The sequence below is a fragment of the Cucurbita pepo genome, chromosome LG19, assembly GCF_002806865.2.
Source record: "Cucurbita pepo subsp. pepo cultivar mu-cu-16 chromosome LG19, ASM280686v2, whole genome shotgun sequence".
Lineage (NCBI taxonomy): Eukaryota > Viridiplantae > Streptophyta > Magnoliopsida > Cucurbitales > Cucurbitaceae > Cucurbita > Cucurbita pepo.
This window is the reverse complement of record NC_036656.1, coordinates 5,793,415-5,816,481: the sequence shown is the minus strand read 5'-3', so window position 1 is coordinate 5,816,481 and position 23,067 is coordinate 5,793,415. Positions and strand designations below refer to the sequence as shown.

Sequence of the window (23,067 nt, the reverse complement as noted above, 5' to 3'; positions counted from 1 at the left end):
TGCCACTGGTTGGTTTATAATAATTCAGGAAGCGGATTCTCATAGTCAGCCCGCTATGCCAAAAGCGAAAGAAACCCCATCCCTCTCTTTCCTTTTTTTCGCCCCCATGTCACCACACGGGAGGGATATGGGGACGTAAAAAAGGGGATCCTATCAACTTGTTATCATTGATTGAATTCCATTAATGCCAAAAACACAAGACCTTGGTGTTTATAATTCATAAATCCACAGAAGAAAAAAAAAAACTTGAGTTTCACACCCCATTTAAGAGATAGAGAATAAGAGAAGTTCTCCCATTTGGATTTGAAATGCATCATTATAAGAAAATAAGAAGGAACAATAATATTCTATCTATATCTAATATTAGACTCTTAACCATAAGGTTGTTTAAAAGGGTAAGCTTTAGATATGGAATATTTTTCTATATATCTTATAATATACTATTCTATATATAATACACATATTCTGGGACGGAAGGATTCGAACCTATGAATTGATTCAGTCTTTGTTTACTGATTTGTATAGAATCGGCGGTTGTGTCGGTCGGAGAGAAAAGAAGTTTCCCTTGTTTACTTTGAATAATGAACCATAAGTTTCCCTTGTTTACTTTGAATAATGAACCATAACTGCATGTAATTTTTATTTTATACATTGGAAAATACTGTTATTAATAGACTAGAGAAGGAGAAAGGACTAACGGAAAGAAAGGAAATCAATTAGTTATTCATCACAGTTTCATTTATTCCATAACTAGAATTAAACGAGGATATATAGCTCGGAGACTTAGAACAAAAATTGATTTATTTGCATCAAGCTTTGGAGGGGCTCATTCAAGACTTACTCGAAAAGAGTTTAATCGTGAGTAGTTGGTAAGATAAGTATAGCTTAAATAGTGGCTTTAAACTTAATTTTTGGTATGGATAGTCATGGGTAGGTAATGAATCATGAGGTGGATGAACAAAGGAACGATCCCGGGGAGAGAAGGGTAGCCGCCATTGCTTCCATTAACTTTATTTGTGTTAGATTTTTTGTTTTAGGGTTTATAATCCAATCTCTGGCCTCACCTACCCCGCATTTTCCTAATTCGTTAAAGCAGACTTTTAAGCAGAGCCCCCGCTTGGTAATGGGTGGGAAGGAGGGTTGGTGGGTAGGAACCATTGCCGCTGGTCAAATATGATGACCCAGTTTTTATTTTCTTGTCTTTGTCTTGTTTAATTTGTAGTGTGTGTTTGGTGAAATTATTTATTAATTCAACGCCGCCAGCGCTTTGAAATCTGCCTCTCCTCTCCACTTCCTCCTCTCATCCTACCTACCGAACCCTTCTCCTCTCTGTATTTCCCTTTATAAACACATTTTCCACATTCGCTACCCATCTTAGAGTCCCCCACCTCTTTGATCTCTCTTATTAACAACACCCTTGTTTCAGAGCGCTCGATCGATTCCAAAACAGATCTAAGAACCCTAATTTGAGCATTTGCCATGGCTCTTTCCAACTTCGCCGCTCTCTCTTCCTCCAAATTGATCTTCAATCCCCTTGTTGAGCCTAAATCTCACCAACCCATTTCGTTTTTTGCTCCATCCAAGACCCATTTCAGGCTCCGCCAACGAATCTCCGCCGTTCATTCTACAGAACCGGCTAATGACAAGGTTGTCGCCGAAGCCTCCAGTAAGAAAGTGGTGGCGGCGCCGTCTAGGACCGAGAAATGGGGTTTGGAGAGCTGGAAATCGAAGAAGGCTTTGCAGCTTCCTGAGTACCCAGATCAGGCGGCTCTCGAATCTGTTCTTAAAACCATTGAATCGTTTCCTCCCATTGTGTTCGCTGGTGAGGCTAGGAGCTTGGAGGAGAGGCTTGCTGAAGCTGCCATGGGTAATGCTTTCCTCTTGCAAGGTGGGGATTGCGCTGAGAGCTTCAAGGAGTTCAGTGCTAATAATATTAGGGATACATTCAGGATTCTTCTCCAGATGGGTGTTGTTCTTATGTTTGGTGGGCAAATGCCTGTCATTAAGGTACATCCATCTCTGCCCTTTATGAATCTTTTGTTGTCTAAGGCTTACTGATTGTCTAATTCATTTAACTTCATCATTCATTTAGGTGGGAAGAATGGCTGGTCAATTTGCAAAGCCTAGATCAGACCCTCTTGAGGTGAAGGATGGAGTAAGTCTTCCAAGCTACAAGGGAGACAACATCAATGGTGATGATTTTACTGAGAAGTCAAGAATTCCAGACCCAGAAAGGATGATTAGAGCTTACACACAATCTGCTGCAACTCTCAACCTTCTCAGATCCTTCGCCACTGGAGGATATGCTGCAATGCAGAGGGTCACTCAATGGAATCTGGATTTTGCTGAAAACAGTGAGCAGGCAGATAGGTAAGCCTAGTTGCTTTAATTATGCTTGCTCCATGATCTGATTAGAATCAGCCAATTGTTGTAGCTCTAGATCTAGTTTTTTAGTCACTAGAGAATTAAGTGTATTCTTAAATTGCTCAATAGGTATCACGAACTTGCTCGTCGTGTCGACGATACCCTTGGATTCATGGCTGCTGCAGGGCTTACAGTCGACCATCCTATCATGACAACGACTGAGTTCTGGACTTCTCACGAGTGTTTGCTCTTGCCTTATGAGCAATCACTTACCAGGCTGGACTCAACATCTGGCCTTTACTATGACTGCTCAGCTCACATGCTTTGGGTCGGGGAACGTACCCGACAACTCGATGGTGCCCACGTCGAGTTCCTTAGAGGGGTTGCTAACCCTCTTGGAATTAAGGTAGTTTCTTAAAGCATATTAATTTGGGGAGGTGATCTAATGTTTGTTGATAAATCAAATATTATGCGTGAGAAACAATGGTTAATGTGGTTTTTGTAATGCAGGTTAGCAACAAAATGGATCCAAATGAGCTGGTTAAACTCATTGAAATCCTCAATCCTGATAACAAACCAGGAAGGATAACTGTGATTGTAAGAATGGGGGCTGAGAACCAGAGAGTGAAGCTTCCCCATTTGATTAGAGCTGTACGAAGGGCAGGGCAAGTTGTGACATGGGTCTGTGATCCAATGCATGGAAACACCATTAAGGCACCCTGTGGCCTCAAAACTCGCCCGTTTGATGCCATTCTGGTATATTTCTATCCTGTTCTTCACCCTACAAAACCTGCAATAGCCCTTTTGAATCAAAATTTTGCTGTTGGTAACTTTAGTTTATTGTCCCCATTATGACATGATCTGAGTCTGTGTTCTAAACCAAGTGTCGAAACGTTTTTCTTATAGGCCGAGGTCCGAGCTTTCTTTGATGTGCACGAGCAAGAAGGGAGCCATGCGGGGGGGATTCATTTGGAAATGACTGGACAGAATGTGACAGAATGCATTGGAGGATCCCGAATTGTAACCTTCGATGACTTATCGTCAAGATACCACACGCACTGCGACCCGAGGCTGAATGCTTCTCAGTCTCTTGAGCTTGCTTTCATCATAGCAGAGAGGCTTAGGAAGAAGAGGATTGGAAAGCAGAACCCTCTTTCCCCAAGCTTCACTTAAACACCAATCATGTTTGACTGTGAATAAGCCTAGAGTTGGTATTCGCCAGAGATTCAAATTCAGTCTATCAATATATGAACGCCAGGAGGTAATTGGAGTATTTTGCTGTGGAGAGTTAATAAGTGAACTCTAACCAAAGAGTTGGAGGATCACAAGTTTAGGACTAGTCGATTTAGATTTCCAAGTGTTTCAATGTAAACATTACCTGATTAACATTTAAGCATTGAGATGAAACTTGAATATTTCTTGGTTATCAAATTGACTATATTCCATCAAATTATCTCGAGTGAAACTGGCAACAAAGCATACATTGATCAAACATTTCAATCCTTTGGGGATATATTGATTCACTTAAAGCACGTTTGAATTCATCTAAAATGCACATGTTAATTGAGGTTATATCTTCTACATCTACATTTGTTGAACAAAAAACAAATAAATAAACCATTCAGTCTTCTTCCTATCAATTTTGACCCCTATTTTAATTTGAATCTCGATGTGGAAGCAGTTTGATGGTTGTGGCTGATCCATAACTCAAAACTGATCTGAGGTATGGCTGAACCATAACTAAATTTAAACTTGAAGCTAAGTCAAAAATTTTAAAATCATACCAACCAAACTAAAATGTAGGGATCACTCATAATCTCACCTAGACTAGATTTAGTTGCTAAAAATTAGAAATTCCAGAAAATCTACTCTACCGAAAGGCTAAACAGTTAGTTGCTAAAAAGTTTGGATATCATAGCCAAATCATCATACAAAAAGTTTGGATATTACCGTATATCATACATTAGATCATTGATATAGTTCGACATCGAATGGCTAAAGATAATCAAGTCCATAGTTCTATAGGCTCTTGAAGTGAAGTCATAAATATAGATTCATATGGCAGTCTAGTTATGGGCAAAGCCCTCCTTAGTAGTATGGCATGTATCGCATGGGCCTTCGGTAACGGGGAGTCTTCCTGCAGCATGAAGTAAGGGACGTGATTCATGTATCAAACAGTGATAAAAGTGAATATATGTTATGCAGGAAACTTACCCATATCCATATGGTGAGTAGAAATACGGGGGTACATAAGGCCTCCTGGATCGATAACCCATGTAAGGATTGTAACGCTGAGGAAAATACTGCTTCATCCCAGGAATATTAGTCCGCTTTTGTTGAACCTGAGATGAATAGAATGATATTAAATCCATTTGTCATAGTTATTAGAATTTGAACTACGTTTACAGATACCGGCGTTAATAATACAACATAGGAACAGAAGCATCTATCATCCTTCTCCAAGAACTACCTTCAATTGTCTTCCATGCAACTCTGACTCGTTTAAAAGGAGGGCCTCCTGAACAGCCTCGGCTTCAAGGAACTCCACATAAGCGAAGCCCTTGGGTTGACCAAATTTATCTGTAAGAATGGTAACCCTGTTGACAGTACCACAAGATTGGAAATGCTGCTGCACTTCTTCAGGTGTACATGCATAATCAACCTGCACTTACAATTTGTCAATGATTAATTAATCTAAGACGCAATTTTCTATAAACACAAACTACATCCTAATTTAGCATAGAAACACAGGCGCATATACAGTAACCAAAGAGAACTGTCCCAAAAGTTATGCATATTTCATTACATTCGAAGTAATAGATAGCTCAAACATGTTGATTGATTCTCCTTTAACCTGGATCTAAGGATCATGCGATCCTTAACCTCAAAAGTTACAACTAGAAGAGAAGATGAATCAGTTTTTATGCGTTAGCTGCTCCTAGAGCAACTAAAAAATTAGTGAATTGGTCTATGATACTTATGCCAACATTAATAACCGATGACCATGTCTTAAAAGAAATCAAGATTCAGGTAATTCTTGAATACATCATGACTCGTGACAATCACAGAAGGCTCTTTTAACTTCATATATTTAGTTCAGGATGTGTCAATGATCAAATGGACATAAGCTCAACTCTATTAGTTAAAAGAAGGCAACTAGGGAAACTTGTACAAGAAATAATATAACTTCTGTTGGGGACTAGTTTCTCATGTATAAACCTTTAATGCTATTAGAATAGTTAATTGTAGTGTATGACTAGTATTTTCACCTCACTTCAAGCACTGTCTACTCTTAAAAATCCACTGTTCATGTGCACTAAAGTACATCTCCTTCAGACAGGAGAAACTACATGAGCGATTCTCATCACCCATCTCCATAAATCCTAAAGCTATCTCACCTACTACTTCTAACTCTCCACCACCTCAAGTTGTCATTCAATTGGCACTAACTTCAAGTAAATCATTGGTAACTGCCAAAGGTCCCATTTCACTAGGAGGGCAACTTCCATAAAAGGAAACTCAACATCTCTTCTGCGTAGATGGGCTACTTATTTGAAGCACAGACGGAAGCTAGAAACGTATCAACTCTTATTTCACTAGGCACTCATAAAACAAAACCTTGCGAAGTAAAAATGAAAAGGAGAAAATTAATGTTGTTAAAAGCTATCCAAGGGGCAGAAACTGATCCACTGAGAATAGATTATTGTCAGTGACAAGTTTTCAGTAAGCAATATCTGCGAGGGAGATAAATAGAACCAAGATATCGATATCAAAGCTGCAAGAAAAGCAAAATTATGTACCCTCGCAAGGACAGTTAAATAGCCCTCATTTCTGAAGCATAAGTTACCATCATTCCCAGCAGCAACAATGCCCTGCAACTAACATTGCATGCAAATGATCTGCCTCCAGTGATGTGATCATGTCCTCATGTATGTTGAAGCTTCTTTAGTTCATATCCCCATCCATCTCTACTCAATTTCACACTTCGCATTTACTTCTTTGGTTCAAAAGAACTATGCCCATGTCATTTTCCCAATCTTCACATTCCTTTTCTTTTTTTTTTTTTCTTGTTACTCGGTTCCCTCTATCAACTACAAAGATTTCTTTTCCATCTTGTTTTCTCTTTTTTGAATATTCCATTCTTTCTTTCTCTTGTTCTTTTGCTTTTTTTTTTCTTTTTTTTTTTGCAAACATTTTTTTCTTCCTTTTTGTACTTTTTTCCTTCAATTTGTTTCACACATACATAACATTTTCTTTCCTTTACTGCTTGAATACAATTATAGTGACACGATAAGTAATTTTCCTAACAGAAATACACTGCAATCATCCCAGCGCAAATACTGAGAACTTGGGGTAAAATGAATGACCCTGCCATCATAGTGAGACAAATAAGTTAAACATCTACTCTGACATTGTGAAGATGCACACCTACAACATAACAAAGTCATAAAGAAGCAAGACAAATACAGGGCAAGATTTCTAGTAAAATGGTTAAATCAATGGTTCACTTTAAGCTAGAACTAAATGCAGAAAAAATCCCGATAACAAACATGCACAAGAGAGACCAAAATAGCATACCTACAATGTTTCGCTAATAAGCCTTAAATAATACGCGCTTTCGCAGTATCTTTGACTTAAGTTCAGGTAGAACTCCCCAATACCAATAGAAAGGAAAGGAAACTTTAAATCACTTCACCAAACCCTAGATAGATTTATTTTTGAGATACACAGCAAAGTTGTGCAGGAATAAATTGCACATACATATAACTAATCTTCGCCTTGGATATGCCCATCTACAGAAATTAACTACAAAATTAGCTAGTAGTGGAGGCTGCATTTGTCAGGTTGCAAAACAAATATCATCAAGATCATAGTGCTTGTGAAATAGCATTTGATCAACTAAAAACTGCAGTATATGAAGAATAATGTAAAATGAAATAACAAGAAAAAAAGTACAAAAACTATAGTTCTAATCTCACGTTGCCAACAAACACGGATCGCGAATCTGTCTCCTCCTTGCTTTCTTGACTTACAACCGCACCGGCAGGATCTGTAGTGAGATATTTTAATCAGCAAGACTGACGATGCTACAGCAGCTTCATACAAAATTTAAAGACTCGTATAGTCTTGAAGTAATTCGAGAAGGAGTTAAACCTTGAACAGCGCCCATTTCCTTTTCTACCTTGGCCTGCATCTCGCGAAGAGCAGCTGCTTCCTCCTCCATCTCCTTCAGTCGCTTCTTCATCTCGTCCAGCTCCTGCAGTATCCACAGAACACAATAAATTCAGATACCACAGAAATCAACCTTTTACAACACAACTGTTTTGATCGTTGATCTACATGGTTGTGAGAGAGGGAGTAGAGGGAACCTTGATGGCGTCGTCATCGGCGGCAGTCATGTCAACATCACCCTCTTCGACCGGGATCTCTCCACCGTAAACCTCGTGCTCCTCTTCATCCATCTCCGTCCTTCCTCGTGTAGTGTACCTATCACAGCCTTTCAGGCGTGTGGAATGAGTTATAAGATATAGGGTAATCAACCAATCCCAACCGTAGATCAGGTTGACAAGTACTGTTTAGTTCGCAGCAAAGTCCAACCCAAGTCAGCCCAATTATTTATGATGAACAGTTTTTAGGACAAGCACCTGTTAACTAGCCAAGCCAAGTCCAACGCAAGTCGGACTCCAGCCCAACTGGATAAAATTATCTATTAGAGGGATAATTTTTTCATAAAAAATGTTTAATTAGGAGCCGACCGCATCTCTCTGTTTTTTAATATTAAGGAGCTCGAATCACATGCATACAAACTCACCCTACTCTTTTCTAGTTATCCAGTGTTTTCAGTCCAGTTTATGACCGTAATTGGCTTGAGTTGTTTTTAGTTATCCAGGGTTTTCAGTGCAGTTTATGAATCAGTACCCACTGTAATTGGCTTGAGTTCTTGCAAACCCCGAGATGGGCTTTGAGTTCTTTCTGTTCATGTAGCTGCTGCCTTCGCTTTCACATAACTCTGCTGCTACTACTGGGTTCTGCTGTACTTTTTCTTCTTGCTGGATCCATTTCGAGCTTCTTCTTCTTCTTCTGTTGTACAGACGAGGGTTTTGTGAGCTGAGAGCTGGGAAAATGGCGAGCGGCGGCGGCGGATATGGGGATGCGAATCAGAAGATTGATTATGTGTTCAAAGTGGTGTTGATCGGGGACTCTGCGGTGGGTAAATCTCAGATTCTGGCGAGGTTTGCCCGGAACGAGTTCAGCTTGGATTCGAAGGCTACAATCGGTGTGGAGTTCCAGACTAGAACGCTAGTTATTCAGCATAAGAATGTTAAAGCTCAGATCTGGGATACTGCGGGCCAGGAAAGGTACTTTTTCCTCCATTTTTGTTTTCATTCCTCTTGTTGGGTTGGATTTTCTGTAGAATGATGGTGCCCTTTCTGCTTTTGGATTTCATCTGTTTAGTTAAAGGCAGATTATTCTATCTTTGAAGGCAGATTTTGTGCATGGATTCAGATTTTAGTTGTTTGGTTAAATGTTCATCATTCTGAATTGTGTGTATTTGAGAGGGAATGTGATGACATCGAAGATTAGCATAAGAGAATGTAATTGAGCAACATCTTTCATGTAACAACCCCTAACCAAACTAACATGGATCTCCCAATCTAATCTACTCTCCTAAGGGCCAACGCACCCATTAGCCCTTCATTCGATGCTTGGCTCTGAAAGGGAAAGATCATAGAGGGCAATATCTTGGGATTGAGCTATTACAAATGGTATCAGAGCCAAACATCAAGTGGTGTGCGAGCGAGGACGTTGGGCCTCCCATGGAAGTGGATTGTGAGATCCCACGTCGGTTAAAGAGGGAAACGAAACATTCTTTATAAAAGTGTGTAAACCTGTTCTTGGTAGACGCGTTTTAAAACTTTGAGGGAATGTTCGGAAGGAAAAGTATAAAGAGAATAATATCTGCTAGGAGTAGGCTTGGGTTGTTACAAATAGTGAGATCCCACGTTGGTTGGGGGTGTTAAATTTGGGGCTATTACATTTTTTGGCTACTCTTATTCCGTCTTTTGATTCTTCCTACAGGCTGTGTGGAAGCTTAACTATTATGTGTTAGGAATCACGATCTCTACAATGGTATGATATTATTGTCCATGAGCATAAGCTCTCATGACTTTGTTTTGAGCGTCTCCAAAAGGCCTCATACTGGAGATAGTATTCTTTGATTATAAACCTACTTTTATATTCAACATGACGGATATGAGCTTTTTAAGTTTTTCTTTATGATATTTGGTGTGTGGGGTTGGTAACGTTGATTTCTTAGTTATTTATTGCACGGTTGCTTCTTACAAGAATAGCAGAGAGTAGTATGCCATAGAACAGCTACATATCTTAACACATGGAGTATTTGAACAGATACAGAGCAGTTACAAGTGCATATTACCGAGGAGCTCTTGGGGCAATGCTTGCGTACGATATTACCAAACGCCAGAGCTTTGATCACATACCTCGTTGGCTTGAGGAGTTGCGGAGCCATGCTGACAAGAACATTGTCATCATCTTAATAGGAAACAAAAGTGATCTTGAAGACCAGCGTGCAGTCTCCACCGACGACGCCAAGGAATTCGCCGAGAAAGAAGGTTTGTTTTTCTTGGAGACCTCGGCTCTTGAATCCACCAATGTGGAGAGTGCCTTCATGACTATCTTAACTGAGATCTTCAACATCATGAACAAAAAGAACCTTGCTGCTGGTGAGAATCAAGGCAATGGCAACTCTGCATCCCTCGCCGGTGGTAAGAAGGTCATTATTCCGGGCCCGGCGCAAGAAATCCCGGCGAAAAGCAAGATCTGTTGTACTTCAACATGATTTGTTTGGAAGTAGGCTGCAATCGGGGGATCTAGGTGGGTTTTTTTTTTTTACTGGTGATGGTTTTCTGCGGTCATTTGTATATTTGATTGTATGCTTTAGTTTATATATTTACTTGAAGGACGGCAAATGAGGTTCTCATATATTTGATTTAATTAGTTTTCTTGGTTTCTTGTTCAAGAGAATTATTAATGTTGTATTTTTTGGATTAAACATCCGATATTATACGTATAAATAGAATTATGAAATGGTTTATCGTACATTTACGCATATCTTAACTACGCTAAGAGGTTTCAATCAATGAATCAAAGGTTTAAATTTTCTTCTACGGTTTCAATCAATGAATAAAAGGTTTAAATTTTCTTCTACGTACAAAAAAAAAAATATAACCTTTGATTGATATTTATGTAGAGTTGCTAATAAACTAATTTTTCGAATATTTATTTCGTAATCATCGAATCATAAATCCTGCTTTAAAAATAAATCAAATCAATGTTTCATTCCATTTCATAGTAGAATAATGCAATGAAGGCTAATAGCCCTACACAGATACATCAATATATCCTTTAAAAATAGAATAAAGAACCTGATATAAAAACCTGCACGCTACATTCTCCTTTGATATCAATCCTCAAAGATATAAGATTAGTTCGAAGAAATCAAAACATGCTGTCGCTATAAATATTGGATAGACAGGAAGCAATGGTAAGGCTTAACTTATCTAGATTGTACAGTTCTATTGAAGTTAAGCTAATACCATGTTACTATCGTCTACCATGATTTAGATTAATAAGCTTCAACATCAGATAACTTGACTTTCCTGCACTACAAATCATTTCCAAGCCGATTGGAAAGCCTTCCAAGTAGTTCTTGGCAATCAGTGGCCGTGACCATAACACTCAGACTGGCTCTCCCTTTCCAGCACCCAATGGCTATAGTCGACTCGTCAACTTTGATAACTTCGGAAGAGGTGTTACCTTTGAAAAGAGAAGGATGTGCTTGGTAAGAACCAAGATGCGTGAACCAAAGGAAAATAATCTACTACACAGCATGGACGCTACATACCTGCACCCAGAACTATCACACAGCAACCTAGCATTAAGTTTGATGCCTTTTCACCAAAAGCAGCATCCACAAAATCTGCATATTTGATACTTTTATATTGTAATAGATGCTTGAAATCCACTGGAGACATAGTTAGGATTTGCTTGGTGATGTACGGAAGTAACACAGGCAATCCCTCTGACGATATGCGGAATGCACAGGGTGCAGAGCTACCTTCTCTTGATGATTGCCTCTCCTATTCATCGCAATTACATGAGATATGGCAGATCATCAAATTATTTGAAACAAACAAATAAAATAAAAATAAAGAATATATCATTTTGCCACTTAAAGGCCGATCCTAAGATGAGCACAACATAATCAAATGAGCTCTAGCAAGTAAAAACAAAACATATATCAAGTTTATTTTGAAAATGGTTCTGCTATTCAGTAAGCCTCGGTGAAAGAAAATTGATTAGCTGACGGTGTGTTCTATCAGTTCGAAGACAGTAATGATTCCAAAATATAATGAAAAGTGACCGGTTGCAAGGGATACTTACAAACATCTTCAGACCAATGGATGTTATCTTAAGTTGCTGCCCGGCTGAAAAATTCAGCTCAAGAACGTCCTTGACAGAGTTAGAAATGTAATAGATTCTTTTCACATGGTTAGTGTCACTATTTCGAGTAACAAGGTGGCCAATCAATGGGAAAGACTCATTAATACCATAAAATGTCTTTATGCAATCAATGACGGTTTCATCTTTGAATAATACAACAGGGTCAACACCCCTCCACTTGCCCTGAATCTGCAACTTTCTCTTCCCATTGCACTTCTTAGGATCCATTTCACCATCACCAGGCTGCTTAGATTCCTCTGAGTTATTTTTTATAGCAGTAATTTCCAATTTATTTTCAGTCGTTTCATTTTCAACTACCTCCATGTCAGCTTCTGAGAACTGCTTATCCATCCCATCTGTACTGTCCAAACCATCTGCGTCTTTATTATCCTGAACTGGAAGTTTGCAAGGTGGATTATTGTTTGCAGAATTGGAGTCCCTTTGATTATTGGGATCAATCTCAACTTCTGAGGAGCTTTCGCCCATCCCATCTGTTGCATTAAGGTCCACACTATCTGCATCTGTAGTAGTCTGTTGAAGCTTGCCACGAGACTGGTCATTTGCAGACTTCGTATTCTGATCACTTGTTTTTTCAGTAGCAGCTGAAGCAGCCCCACCAGAAAAAAGAAGGGGAAAAGACACGATTTGCATGCATAAAAATAGAGTTAAAATTTAATAAAAAAATTATCACATGTAATTAAGTATGAATAAAAAGTATATTGCATATAGTCAAATAAAAAAAATTTAAAAAAATTTAAAAAAAAAAATACAAGATTTGCATGCAGAAGTTAAATAATGCATGTCAAACCTAAACATATCAATTGGTTAGCGCATATACCTACGATCAAGAGGCCAAAAGTTTAAATCTACAATCTCACATGTGGTTGACCTCAAAAAAAAATAAAAAAATAAATAACAATGCATACTACATTAACATTTTCTAATAGATTCAGGAGAGGTATGTTTAAACAGGTTTTCAGGCCCTCAACCAAATGCTAGATAGTTCAGCATACCTGGCAAAGGGGCAACTTTGCGTAATACTGCAACAAAGAAGGCTCCAGTATTTTGATCATGAGGCACTATCCTCATGCAACGCTCGATTGGAAATTCACAAACCTCCTCATCGAACACATGTACAGGATCCATTGTTGGCTCAGATACATCAACAGAACTTCCACCGTCAGGATGATTTCCCCTCAATTCTGAGTTATGAGTATCGCTTTTACGGCCTCTGCCAGAAGGAAACATGCCGGGTATTGCCACACTCTGGCAAGATTCGGTAACTTGTTCGTAGGACGCAAACCATACACCCTTATCACACACCTATACAAGAAAAGGAACATATCTAGCTACCATACACCAAGAGAGAAAATTGGAAATGACTACTTGGTACAGTAGAACCACAACATTATTTCACAAACAGTTTTAAAGACACAGATGCTTCATAATAATTATCAACTTTTGTGCTGCGTTTTAAATTAACACACGATAATAATAATAATAATAATAAATAAAGCAAAAAAATTCTAGGACAATTTGAATAGACAAACATGCAAACAGTTTTAAAAACAATTTCTAAAAATATACCAAACAGCCCAAAATGACAGATAAAAAATTATTTAATTCAAAATGTAAACTATAAAACAAGAAAAATTGCATCTTATAAACTATAACAACTTTCAATCTTAAAAGAAATACCGAGAAAATAAGAACTCACCTTCCATTTCTTAAGACCAGGCCGACGAACAAGTTGTGGAAGTTCATTTGAGACATCAACGAGTTCAAGAGAGCCTCCAGATTTTCGCAAAAGCTGCAACCAGACAAATCGATGAAAAGAAGGGACGGCCTTAATAAGCTGATATGTACATGCTTGGCCACCAGAGCAAGAAATAGAAAGAAAACAATTAAACTTTTGGAGAATAAGCTTCGCTCATTGATAAAAAAAAATTAATATAAAAACTAAAAAAGAGTGCAATAAATCTTGTCAATATAGGTAATTTTCTTATTGTCCTGGACCTAGCACTAGCCTTTTTTTATAAGAAACCATCCCAAAATATTCAAAAGGAAAGAAAGGAAAGACAACCTACGGGCTGGGGGAAGAGAACCCCCCACCCCACCAAAACAGCTACTTACAGAGACCGAGAGGCCTTGATGCATCTCATTGGGTGTCTTTTATTTAGGAATTTTGTAACTATCCTAGAGGCCATGCAACTATCCGAGAGGCCTTGATGCATCTCATTGGGTGTCTTTTATTTAGGTCCAGAATGCTTATACATTACCTCTGCAACAACAGCCTCGTTTTCAACAGGATTCATTGAGCAAGTTGAGTAAACCATTCTTCCACCAACTTTAAGTAAAGAGGCACCTGCAAGAATTGATGAAAACATTTTGGTTTTCCATTAATCTGAAGCAAAAAATAATAATAATAAGAATAAATAAACAAATAAATAAAATCGTATTGGTGGCCTAGTGAAGATAAATGGGAAATTCATGGCAGCTATAATCAGTATCATAGATTTTGCAATTCAAAGTTGAAGATGGGTACCTCGCATGCCTATCTGCACTTGCAAGCCATGTAAACCATTACCCATCCCAGAATTCCTGAAAGCAATAAAAAGATTTAACCACCATCTAGAAATACCAATAAGACCAAATGATGAGAAATCACAGGACAAGAAGCAAGAAGTTCTTAAGGCTACCATTTCCTCCATATATCTGGAGCCTTGCGAAGTGTACCATCTCCGCTACAGGGAACATCACATAAAACACGATCAAATGTAAGTTGAGTGCTACGAGGTTTTAGTTCATTCCCTGCTGTAGATGCACTGAAGAAATTGGTATTTGCTCGACAGCCAGGAAAATGTTGTGCTTCATGATTTGTAACAATGAGGTTGGCAGTGCACATTCTTTTAGTTTGGTGGATGAGAAGGTTACATCTTTGAACATCTAAATCATTTGCCACTACCTAATCAAGATGACTAACGAATCAATTTTTCATAAAGAATCAATAGCACAAGAAAGTAGGATAAATATGAATTATAAAGACAAGCAACCAAACAAATGAAAAGGGTTGCAAGCACTCTACTACTTCATAGGCAGAAAAAAAAAAGTTTCCGGACAGAAACTTATGGAGAAGAGTATACAAATAAAAGAAGGCACACCAATCCATCGGGTAGATCTCCAGGTTTGCTGGATTGGTGTATGATCTCAAGTAATTGAAATGTTTTGGAGCCTGGAGCAGCACACACTGAGTAATAAGCAAAAAAAAGAAAACAGTTAGAGATAATATGCATGAACTATATAAAGTCGAGACCATACAATAAATAAATAAAAAATAAGATGGTCATTTAAATCAGCATAAATTTCTTACTGTCAAGTACATAGTGATTTGGATGTACATCCAGAAAAAGAGGAGGTACCTGTGCCATAAGCCCCAAATTGATAAGAATGTATATGAGATATAAATGACAATTAAATGTTACGATAATATTCTCAATTGATATATCAAGTAATCAGTCGGTGTCTTATAAATGCGTAGATGTCTTGCATACCATGCTGACAGCCTCCTGCCTTGTAATGTTCCCAATTTCATTTTCTAGCTTCAAGAATTCATGAAAACTGCGAAGCAGAAACAGTAAAAAGCACGTAGCATTTGGCAACGTGATTCAAATTGATCAGTTGTTACATTAGGAAATTTTTGTAGATTAAAGTGCAGCACCATTAAAGATATAGTAGGTAAACACAAACTTGCTTCTAAGTTCTCGATACCAAAATACACTTTCTCATGAACAGATTGTTGAACAAGATCCAATATCAAAATAATGCATTACACGATTATTAAAAGTTCAGGCCCTAATTAATAATGATTTTGTTTTTTAGTTTTCTATTTTTGAAGATTATGCTTGTTTCCTCGTAATTTCTATCCTATGGTTTTCACCTCTCTTAAAGAAATGTTTGGATTATCAGCTAAATTCTAAAAACAAAAACAAGTTTTTTTAGTTTTTCAAAATCTGGCTTGAATTTTTAAAACATTTTTAGGAAGTAGATAACGGAAAAAATGAAACTTATAAGTGAACTAGTATTTATAAGATTAATTTTAAAATACCAAAAATTAAAAACCAAATGGTATCAAACGAGACCTTGGAAATCTAGATTGCTAAACATCCATGCATTCATTATTTTGAAATAATTTACATTGCTAATCAAGAAAATAATAGTGACCATAAAGTACAACAATTTACCTTTCAAGTGCTCGAGTATACAGAAAAATATACTTCTTTCTATTTAACTAGGGTCCAATTTTGAAAACTGATAGCCATAAAAATACAATATTACCTCTCGAGAGCTTGATTCTTCCGTAGTTGCATTCTTGAAAAATTTGAATGCCACGCAAGATTGTCAGGGTACCAAGGCAATGGTCTAATAGCCTCAGCTTCATCACCATCAGTAACCTGAACAGGATAGAGAGGGAAATGAACAAATATGGATCAATAATCAATTTTGGGTCAAATTCCTATTTAAAAACAACAATGTTCACAGTGTCCACCTCAGCCTGAAGAGATTTCGTGAAGTCGTTTTGTAACTGAGCTCGTATTTCCCCACAGAACTGTCCACTGTAAAATTCAAATGCTAATGATAACGACAGCAATAGTACTAAGATGCAACGTTAACAGAACAAAACAGATGATTAGAAGAAGCAATGGAGTTCATGTAATTCGGAATATATGTAAATGGTTTATAAAAAATAAAGGGAAAAAAAAACACGTGGGCTGCATACAATAGGATAACGTGCATACGGTACACCACGAAGATTGTGACATTCTGGGGAAGCGGTATTTTCTTTTCATTGTTCATATCTTTTTTTCTTTTTTTGGATAGAGAGAGAGTGAGAGGGGTAATTAATAATGGAAATAGTAACTGATACCTAGAATTGATCCTAAAAGCAGCGGGCAATGGCTTACGAAGAACCTCAATAAACGTATTCCATTCTTCCGCAGTAACTATGCCTTGCTCCTACAATTTTCCGAAATCGTAGTTAGAAAGCTCAAACAAACTTACGCTGTCGTAAACGTATTGGCATAAAAGTCAGAAATTCTAGACATCAAACCAGCAAAAAAAGCTCACCATCCATCGAACTCATAAAACACTGTTCTGTTGACAAAGAGAAATACAAAAAGAACTGAAGAAAGAGTTCAATAAACAAAAACCTTGTAGTACTCATTGAACGCATGACTTTGAGATTCGAAAGGCTCCCAGTGATTGCCATTGCCATCCTTGTTGTCATTGGCAGAGTTAGGATCGGGTTTTGGACGCTTCCAAACGTTCTCTCTGCTCTCTCGAAAATGCTTTCTCTGAGTACGAGCTCTGCCGCCCCTCCCCTTGCCTCCCATGTTCAATAAACCTCGCTCTGTTGTGCTCTCTCAGTTCAGCTGCAAGCGTACACGTTCATAAATTATCAAACCGGCGGGGAGGCTGCGATTTGGGGTTTTAGTCCCGCCTCCGATGTTTTCTACCCACTTTGCCAGGTAGTTTTCAGCGGGTTTGGATTTCTAACTGCCCATTTGAGGCCTGAGGGCTTAACACTAATGGGCCTTCGTAAACCGCCATTCAATGGGCCTGACCTATTTGATTGGGTCACTCGATATGGGCCTACATATAGGAATCGTGTTGATTTTATGGGCTTTGGTCCACTGCAGTTAATTATTAATTAATCAATTAAATTTGAAGTATGGTGGGTTAGATAAGTTCTATTTTTATTTTTATTATTATAAAATTAAAGTTATGTATTTGTTTGAAACGGTCTCTTCTTTATTTGTTTAATTTGTTAAATCATTGTCACCAAGTCTAACTACACAATATAAAATTGGTAGTTGTATTATTAATTAAGTGGGTGATATTCATTTATTTAGACTTAGTCTATATTATTGAGACTATATAATTTGTAGTTTTGGTTACTATTATTAGATATTTATATTTAAAAAAACACCATTTAATTTATAATTTCAAGAATTTCAGCTGGGATTAATTTTTGTGTCCAACAAAATAAACTCAATAAATAAAAAAAAAGTCAAGTGGTTGGTATTAGAGCCATGGTGGTGTACCAGCGATGAGGACACTTTTAAACAAAATCAGTGTAGTTGTATGTAAACCTAAAGCAATAGCATGATGAACCAAGAAGTCTCGGCGCCCTATTGTTAAGAACAGTGAATTACTATTCTCATTAACAGCATTTAACTAACTTGGCAACCATATGCTTGGACCCGCATTGAACACGGGTCCGCTTGTTGAAGATAAAAGTACATCGAACCCATATGAAGTTTTACCATGAGCGGATTGAATCCATTGAGCAGATATGGGTTCGATTAAGATTTGTTTATTTGGAGTACCAAAAGCAAGCAAGACATCATTATGAACATAAAGTTCCAAAGTATGGAACTCTAGAAAAAGGTTAGCCGTTAGACTCCCAAAGGATGAATTGTCAGACTCCCAAGGGATGAATTGTCATATCGATGAGAGGAAAGAACAAAACATAGGTGGTAAAGGTGTGAAATTTCTTCGTAGTAAACGCGTTTTAAAATCGTGAAGACAAAATGAACCACTCAAAAGATCAAAAAAAAAAAAAAAAAACTGGGTTGTTTTTGTTATTATAGCTGCTGGAATTTACAGTGTTTGTAATGGACTCTGCACAAAGAGACAAACATAGAAACCTTCAACGAACAGCAATACCCTACACATCATCATCATCATCATCCCACTAAATAACACAGAATTTGATTCCCCAACTCAACCATAAATTCCATTTTTATTTCTTTGGCCAAACTTGGCCTTGTTGACAAGGACTAGCACTCCATGGAACAAACAAAATCACCACTCACCTCCAAATCATCAATGTCAAGATCCGTGTCCAATTCATCCAAGTCCAAGCTGCCCCCAACAAACTGTCCTTGACCTCCAACTACCAGCCCCTCTCCTGCCTTTCTAGCCTCTTGAACTGTCGACAGGATCTCCTCAATGCTCTGCAAGGCATCACCTTCTGTATTACTCCGCATTCCTCCCAACAACGCTTCATCTGTGAACTCAACAGGCAAGTTGCTCAAGAACCATGGGTGCTTCTTGATTTCTGGGATTGTTATTCTCTGCAAACATTGCACAGTCAGTTACTATGCCTGGAAATGCTGTTAAGATGGTAGAATTAGAACAAGGCATGAGTTCGAATACCGTCTCTGGATCGGCTACAAATATTCGAGATAGAAGGTGCTTGCATTCCATTGAAATGCTAACAAAGTGTGGTATTGAGTAATGGACATTAATAATCCTCTGGGTGTAAACGAATAACATATTGCTTGTTAACTCATTGTAAAGCAACTGGAAGAGCTTAACGGATTAAAAGAAAAGGCAATGACTAACTTGGAGTGTCTTTCTGAAGTTCTTTGGGTTTTCAGGATCTTCAAATGGATAAGCTCCAACCAACATCACATATAAAGTAACCCCACAAGACCAAACATCAGCAATCTGCAACTCACAAAGTAAAGGACATCAGAAATTGCTGGTGTAGAAGAAGACAAGGTATGGTCGACCGGGACGGGGCGGTCGACCCAGCACTACCTTCCCGTCGTATTCTCTTCTAGAAAGAACTTCTGGTGCAATGTAAGCTGGGGTTCCAACAGTAGATTTTGGTTGGGAATGCAGCACTGATGACTATAAAGTGAAACCAACCTGTTAGAAACATTAACAATCTAAATTTGGGATAATTGAACTTTTGAAATCCTTACTTTTGAATAGCCGAAGTCACAAATTTTAAGACGCGGGGCTGAGCTTCCATCCAAAAGTGTATTCTCCAGCTTAAGATCTCTGTGGCAAATTTCCTGCAAATCAAGAGGAAGAGAAGAAGAATGGAAAATCAGCCTGAAATGACCATTTAAACATCAGAAAGCAAGCAAGTCAGTACCATTGAGTGACAGTAGCTGACTCCTGAAATCAGCTGCTGAAAAAAATACCTGGCCTGTACAGATTCACCAAAGAAACGAAGAACAAACAGAACATTTAGGTAAAGAATCCAGTTTTTATGCAAATTAGGAACAGATTAGGCTAACCAACAGACAATTTTCTGCAAAGCCATCCAAGAGAATTCATTGCAATTCAATTTCTCATCAATTTACCAAATCATGACAAGTTAAATAGTCAAGTAGCAACCTAATTTACCTCATCTTCACTGAATCTTCCGGCATTACATATTCTTTCAAATAATTCTCCCCCAGCTGCATATTCCATGACTATTGCCAGGTGGGTGGGAGTGAGTAGGACCTGTATAAAACAAAACGTGTTTCATAAACAAAATGCCACAGTCTAGTACTCGGTCCGCTGTAGCAGAGTAAGCTTCAAAAGCCCTTTCACGTCATCGATACTTAATAAAGGAAGGTAGACAGAAGTCATACAATGCAGAAATTGAACAATCATCAAAAACTAATTTCACAGCTTGAAATCAAATACCTCCTTAAATCTTATGATATTTGGATGCTTCAAAGACCTGTGATTCACAATCTCCCGCTGAACATGCTCATCAATCTGCAAGAAACCGACAATCAATATAAACTTCACCGACATATTACACAGCACAAATCAAGAAGCAGATGTTGTAAACCAATTGGGAAAGTTGTGGGATGAACTGGGAATGAAGTTATGAAGATGATAGAACAGTACCTTGTGGCCCCTCTCAATATACTTGACAGCATAAAGCTCGCCACTCCACTTATCTCTCACAAGTTTAGCAACACCAAAATTCCCAGACCCAATATCCTTGAGTATCTCATAGCGTTCCATATGGGTTTCAGCTGAGTAGCAGAATAAACAAATTTACCAATCTCACAACAGCAGCAGTAGAGTTGTTGTTCAGTTTCAAATTGGTTGGGTTCTACTTTTTTTCAGTCGGGCATTTTATCGAGCATGTGGTGTGCAAGTTTAAAGACATGGGGAAAGGAAAAGGTGGAGGAATATTGGTTGGCACGGTGGGTTGGGTTAGCAGTTACCATTTAGCACTCGGATCAATGCCAATATCCAAAAGTTTTAAGATCCCCATGACCATGAGAAAGCAAGAGAAGACGACAAGTCGATTAAGGAAAAACACGTGGCGCTTTTCTATACGCCCAACGTTTGAGCAACCGTAGTCACCTCTGCCTAAACATAAGATCGATCTGTGGGCGAGTACCAATGTTCCGTACTCGAGCGCGTGAGTTGATGCAAGTCCGCAAACTTCGCGCTACTGAAGGCGATATCCATGTATTTATACGTAAAGTATTTTATTATTAACTTTAATTAAAAAATTTGTCTCTCTGAAAAATCATTTCAGATTTTGGAAGGCCGTGCAGTTTAGCGTTACCATGCAAATTTGGACGTATATAAAAGCATTTAATATTTTCGAGGGAAAAATTCCCCTCATCCCATTTGGATAAGAACCTTACTTGGAATTAGGTTTTCATTCAATAATTGATTCAAAGCTATTGTTACTCACAATAACCAAAACAAAACTCATAACCCGACCCCGTTCTCCATTTATTCATTTTTTAAATTATTTAAAATTTGATCGAACATATATATATAATTTAAAAAGTCCCTCAGTTCAATTAATGTTAGGGACGTGAAAAACTTGTTTTATAATATAAAATGGCACGCTGCTACTCGGACTCAAACCAAGATGCTCTAAAGAGCCGTGCATCTACCAATTTCACTGGTTTTCTCAAAATCATAATAACCTATTATTATTCACTCGTCAAGATTGAAAAAATATAATTAGAATAAATTTTATTAATTTAAGAATAGTCTGGTTTTAAAAGATTTTGCAAACCAATTTAATGATGATATATTCTATAACAGTAATAATGATTTAGAGAAAAAAAATAAGGGTTCATAGAATTAAAAAAAAATAATGTTTTAACTCAATTCATTAATGTCAATTTCACTTTACTATTTACTATTTACTATTTGATTAGATAGAAAATATATAATAAAATAAAAAATTAATAAAAATCAATAAAATATATACTGGGAACAAAAAGGAGAGGATAGAAAGCAACATGCTTTAAGATAAAAGTTTGAAAATCATTTTTATTCTAAACTTTTTCAAATAACTATTTTTAGTATAAAAAGAACATCACTTTAATTATTAAGGTCATATGTATGGAATATAAAGCAACATAGCTTAGTTAATTAAGTATTGAATGAATCATTTGTCATATGAGAAAATAAAAACAAATAATAAAATTGTTGTATTTTGGAGCAACACGATAATTAAAAATAAAAAAGAAATGATTGAGGAATTAAATGCTAAAATAAGGTGGGGAAAGGGGGCGACGTGGGCGGCAGAGAAGGGGGGGGAAGTGGGTGGGTGGCCACCTTTTTGTAAAATAGAGATTGGGGGGAAAAAAAAGGCATGGGGAAACCAACAAATAAAGAAGATTGTGATATGTGGCAAGATTGGGGAACCCACCTGGCGCGCCCATGCCCCGATGCCCATGTCTTTTGGGCTTTATAGATTGCTTCAGTTGCAAGTACTTATCCATCGTGGCTTGGCGAATCTCTTTATGGAACTGTGGGTTTGATCTTGTGTAGTGGAGTAATGGTGCGTCTTGCTTGTTGGGGTTGTTGAAAAAACTGATACGGAAACAAAACAACACAATCATGGAATGTAGACCAGATCCGATGAACTTAGTGCTCCTCTCTCTAGTCGTTTTCGTTTATTTTGTTTCCTTAGTCATCTTAGGTTGGATATTGACTCTTGTGCGTCGTGGTATAGGTAGAGATTTCAACAGGACCGGGATGAATTTTTGTGCATGATAGTGAAAGTAGAAATGACTACGAGATGAGGTAGGGACAATAAATCTTCCCTTTTTTCATCTCCGTCCCTATCATATATTTCGTATTTAATACTGAGAATGTTTGCTTAATTCATGACATCAAAGTTATCTATTTATAATCAAATAAATTGCAAGAATATGAAAATAGTAATAAATGGAAAGGAGACAAATAGGTAGATATTTGCGTTATAATAAAATATCAAATATAATATATAGTAAACTATAATTTAATATTAAATATCCTTAATAAATACTTTGGGAGGAAGAATTTGCACGGTTCAAAATGGATTAGTTTAAATATTACAACTAGAATCTCAAAATTAACTAT

At 37.5% G+C, this 23,067-nt stretch overlaps 5 protein-coding genes across 5 annotated transcripts; 2 read left to right on the top strand and 3 right to left on the bottom strand.

Annotated features, from left to right (window-relative positions):
- Nucleotides 1-1,248: 1,248 nt before the first annotated feature.
- LOC111781874 (phospho-2-dehydro-3-deoxyheptonate aldolase 2, chloroplastic-like) lies at nucleotides 1,249-3,814 on the top strand. The gene is made up of 5 exons (XM_023662600.1): nucleotides 1,249-2,007; nucleotides 2,093-2,370; nucleotides 2,494-2,770; nucleotides 2,875-3,120; nucleotides 3,271-3,814. The coding sequence occupies exons 1-5, from the start codon at nucleotides 1,480-1,482 to the stop codon at nucleotides 3,535-3,537; spliced, it is 1,596 nt and encodes a 531-aa protein (XP_023518368.1). The 5' UTR covers nucleotides 1,249-1,479; the 3' UTR covers nucleotides 3,538-3,814.
- Nucleotides 3,815-4,253: 439 nt separating this feature from the next.
- LOC111781876 (polyadenylate-binding protein 3-like) lies at nucleotides 4,254-7,873 on the bottom strand. Its single transcript, XM_023662603.1, has 6 exons — nucleotides 7,734-7,873; nucleotides 7,519-7,621; nucleotides 7,344-7,414; nucleotides 4,835-5,026; nucleotides 4,579-4,706; nucleotides 4,254-4,501 (listed from the first exon to the last, which is right to left on the bottom strand). The coding sequence occupies exons 1-6, from the start codon at nucleotides 7,824-7,826 to the stop codon at nucleotides 4,453-4,455; spliced, it is 636 nt and encodes a 211-aa protein (XP_023518371.1). The 5' UTR covers nucleotides 7,827-7,873; the 3' UTR covers nucleotides 4,254-4,452.
- A 358-nt stretch (nucleotides 7,874-8,231) lies between these two features.
- Nucleotides 8,232-10,473, top strand: LOC111782289 (ras-related protein Rab11A-like). Its single transcript, XM_023663141.1, has 2 exons — nucleotides 8,232-8,723; nucleotides 9,775-10,473. Exons 1-2 carry the CDS (start codon nucleotides 8,488-8,490, stop codon nucleotides 10,223-10,225), a joined length of 687 nt encoding a protein of 228 aa, XP_023518909.1. The 5' UTR covers nucleotides 8,232-8,487; the 3' UTR covers nucleotides 10,226-10,473.
- A 312-nt stretch (nucleotides 10,474-10,785) lies between these two features.
- On the bottom strand, nucleotides 10,786-18,837 carry LOC111781403 (tRNA (cytosine(34)-C(5))-methyltransferase-like). The gene is made up of 16 exons (XM_023661965.1): nucleotides 18,765-18,837; nucleotides 17,097-17,318; nucleotides 16,814-16,902; nucleotides 16,436-16,502; nucleotides 16,225-16,340; nucleotides 15,441-15,507; nucleotides 15,260-15,308; nucleotides 15,051-15,136; nucleotides 14,589-14,854; nucleotides 14,435-14,490; nucleotides 14,169-14,254; nucleotides 13,607-13,699; nucleotides 12,903-13,212; nucleotides 11,830-12,491; nucleotides 11,291-11,525; nucleotides 10,786-11,202 (listed from the first exon to the last, which is right to left on the bottom strand). The coding sequence occupies exons 2-16, from the start codon at nucleotides 17,277-17,279 to the stop codon at nucleotides 11,051-11,053; spliced, it is 2,517 nt and encodes an 838-aa protein (XP_023517733.1). The 5' UTR covers nucleotides 17,280-17,318; nucleotides 18,765-18,837; the 3' UTR covers nucleotides 10,786-11,050.
- LOC111781404 (serine/threonine-protein kinase SAPK2-like) lies at nucleotides 18,500-20,957 on the bottom strand. Its single transcript, XM_023661966.1, has 9 exons — nucleotides 20,590-20,957; nucleotides 20,380-20,454; nucleotides 20,092-20,193; nucleotides 19,838-19,891; nucleotides 19,662-19,754; nucleotides 19,495-19,587; nucleotides 19,297-19,401; nucleotides 19,108-19,206; nucleotides 18,500-19,025 (listed from the first exon to the last, which is right to left on the bottom strand). The coding sequence occupies exons 1-9, from the start codon at nucleotides 20,707-20,709 to the stop codon at nucleotides 18,729-18,731; spliced, it is 1,038 nt and encodes a 345-aa protein (XP_023517734.1). The 5' UTR covers nucleotides 20,710-20,957; the 3' UTR covers nucleotides 18,500-18,728.
- Nucleotides 20,958-23,067: the final 2,110 nt, after the last annotated feature.

What these genes read in the sequence shown, in the direction of transcription:
- LOC111781874 (XM_023662600.1), top strand. Translation starts at nt 1,480, where the DNA reads ATGGCTCTTTCCAACTTCGCCGCTCTCTCTTCCTCCAAATTGATCTTC. An exon ending in AACAGTGAGCAGGCAGATAG is followed by an intron (nt 2,371 to 2,493) that starts GTAAGCCTAGTT and finishes ATTGCTCAATAG; the next exon opens with GTATCACGAACTTGCTCGTC. An exon ending in GCCCGTTTGATGCCATTCTG is followed by an intron (nt 3,121 to 3,270) that starts GTATATTTCTAT and finishes TTTTTCTTATAG; the next exon opens with GCCGAGGTCCGAGCTTTCTT.
- LOC111781876 (XM_023662603.1), bottom strand. Translation starts at nt 7,826, where the DNA reads ATGGATGAAGAGGAGCACGAGGTTTACGGTGGAGAGATCCCGGTCGAA. An exon ending in GATCCGTGTTTGTTGGCAAC is followed by an intron (nt 5,027 to 7,343) that starts GTGAGATTAGAA and finishes TTGTAAGTGCAG; the next exon opens with GTTGATTATGCATGTACACC. An exon ending in TGCATGGAAGACAATTGAAG is followed by an intron (nt 4,707 to 4,834) that starts GTAGTTCTTGGA and finishes TATTCATCTCAG; the next exon opens with GTTCAACAAAAGCGGACTAA.
- LOC111782289 (XM_023663141.1), top strand. Translation starts at nt 8,488, where the DNA reads ATGGCGAGCGGCGGCGGCGGATATGGGGATGCGAATCAGAAGATTGAT. An exon ending in GATACTGCGGGCCAGGAAAG is followed by an intron (nt 8,724 to 9,774) that starts GTACTTTTTCCT and finishes GTATTTGAACAG; the next exon opens with ATACAGAGCAGTTACAAGTG.
- LOC111781403 (XM_023661965.1), bottom strand. Translation starts at nt 17,279, where the DNA reads ATGGGAGGCAAGGGGAGGGGCGGCAGAGCTCGTACTCAGAGAAAGCAT. An exon ending in GGCAGGAGGCTGTCAGCATG is followed by an intron (nt 15,309 to 15,440) that starts GTATGCAAGACA and finishes CTTATGGCACAG; the next exon opens with GTACCTCCTCTTTTTCTGGA. An exon ending in CTGGTCTTAAGAAATGGAAG is followed by an intron (nt 13,213 to 13,606) that starts GTGAGTTCTTAT and finishes TTTCTTGTATAG; the next exon opens with GTGTGTGATAAGGGTGTATG.
- LOC111781404 (XM_023661966.1), bottom strand. Translation starts at nt 20,709, where the DNA reads ATGGAACGCTATGAGATACTCAAGGATATTGGGTCTGGGAATTTTGGT. An exon ending in ATATTGAGAGGGGCCACAAG is followed by an intron (nt 20,455 to 20,589) that starts GTACTGTTCTAT and finishes GGTTTCTTGCAG; the next exon opens with ATTGATGAGCATGTTCAGCG. An exon ending in ACTTCAGAAAGACACTCCAA is followed by an intron (nt 19,207 to 19,296) that starts GTTAGTCATTGC and finishes GTTTACACCCAG; the next exon opens with AGGATTATTAATGTCCATTA.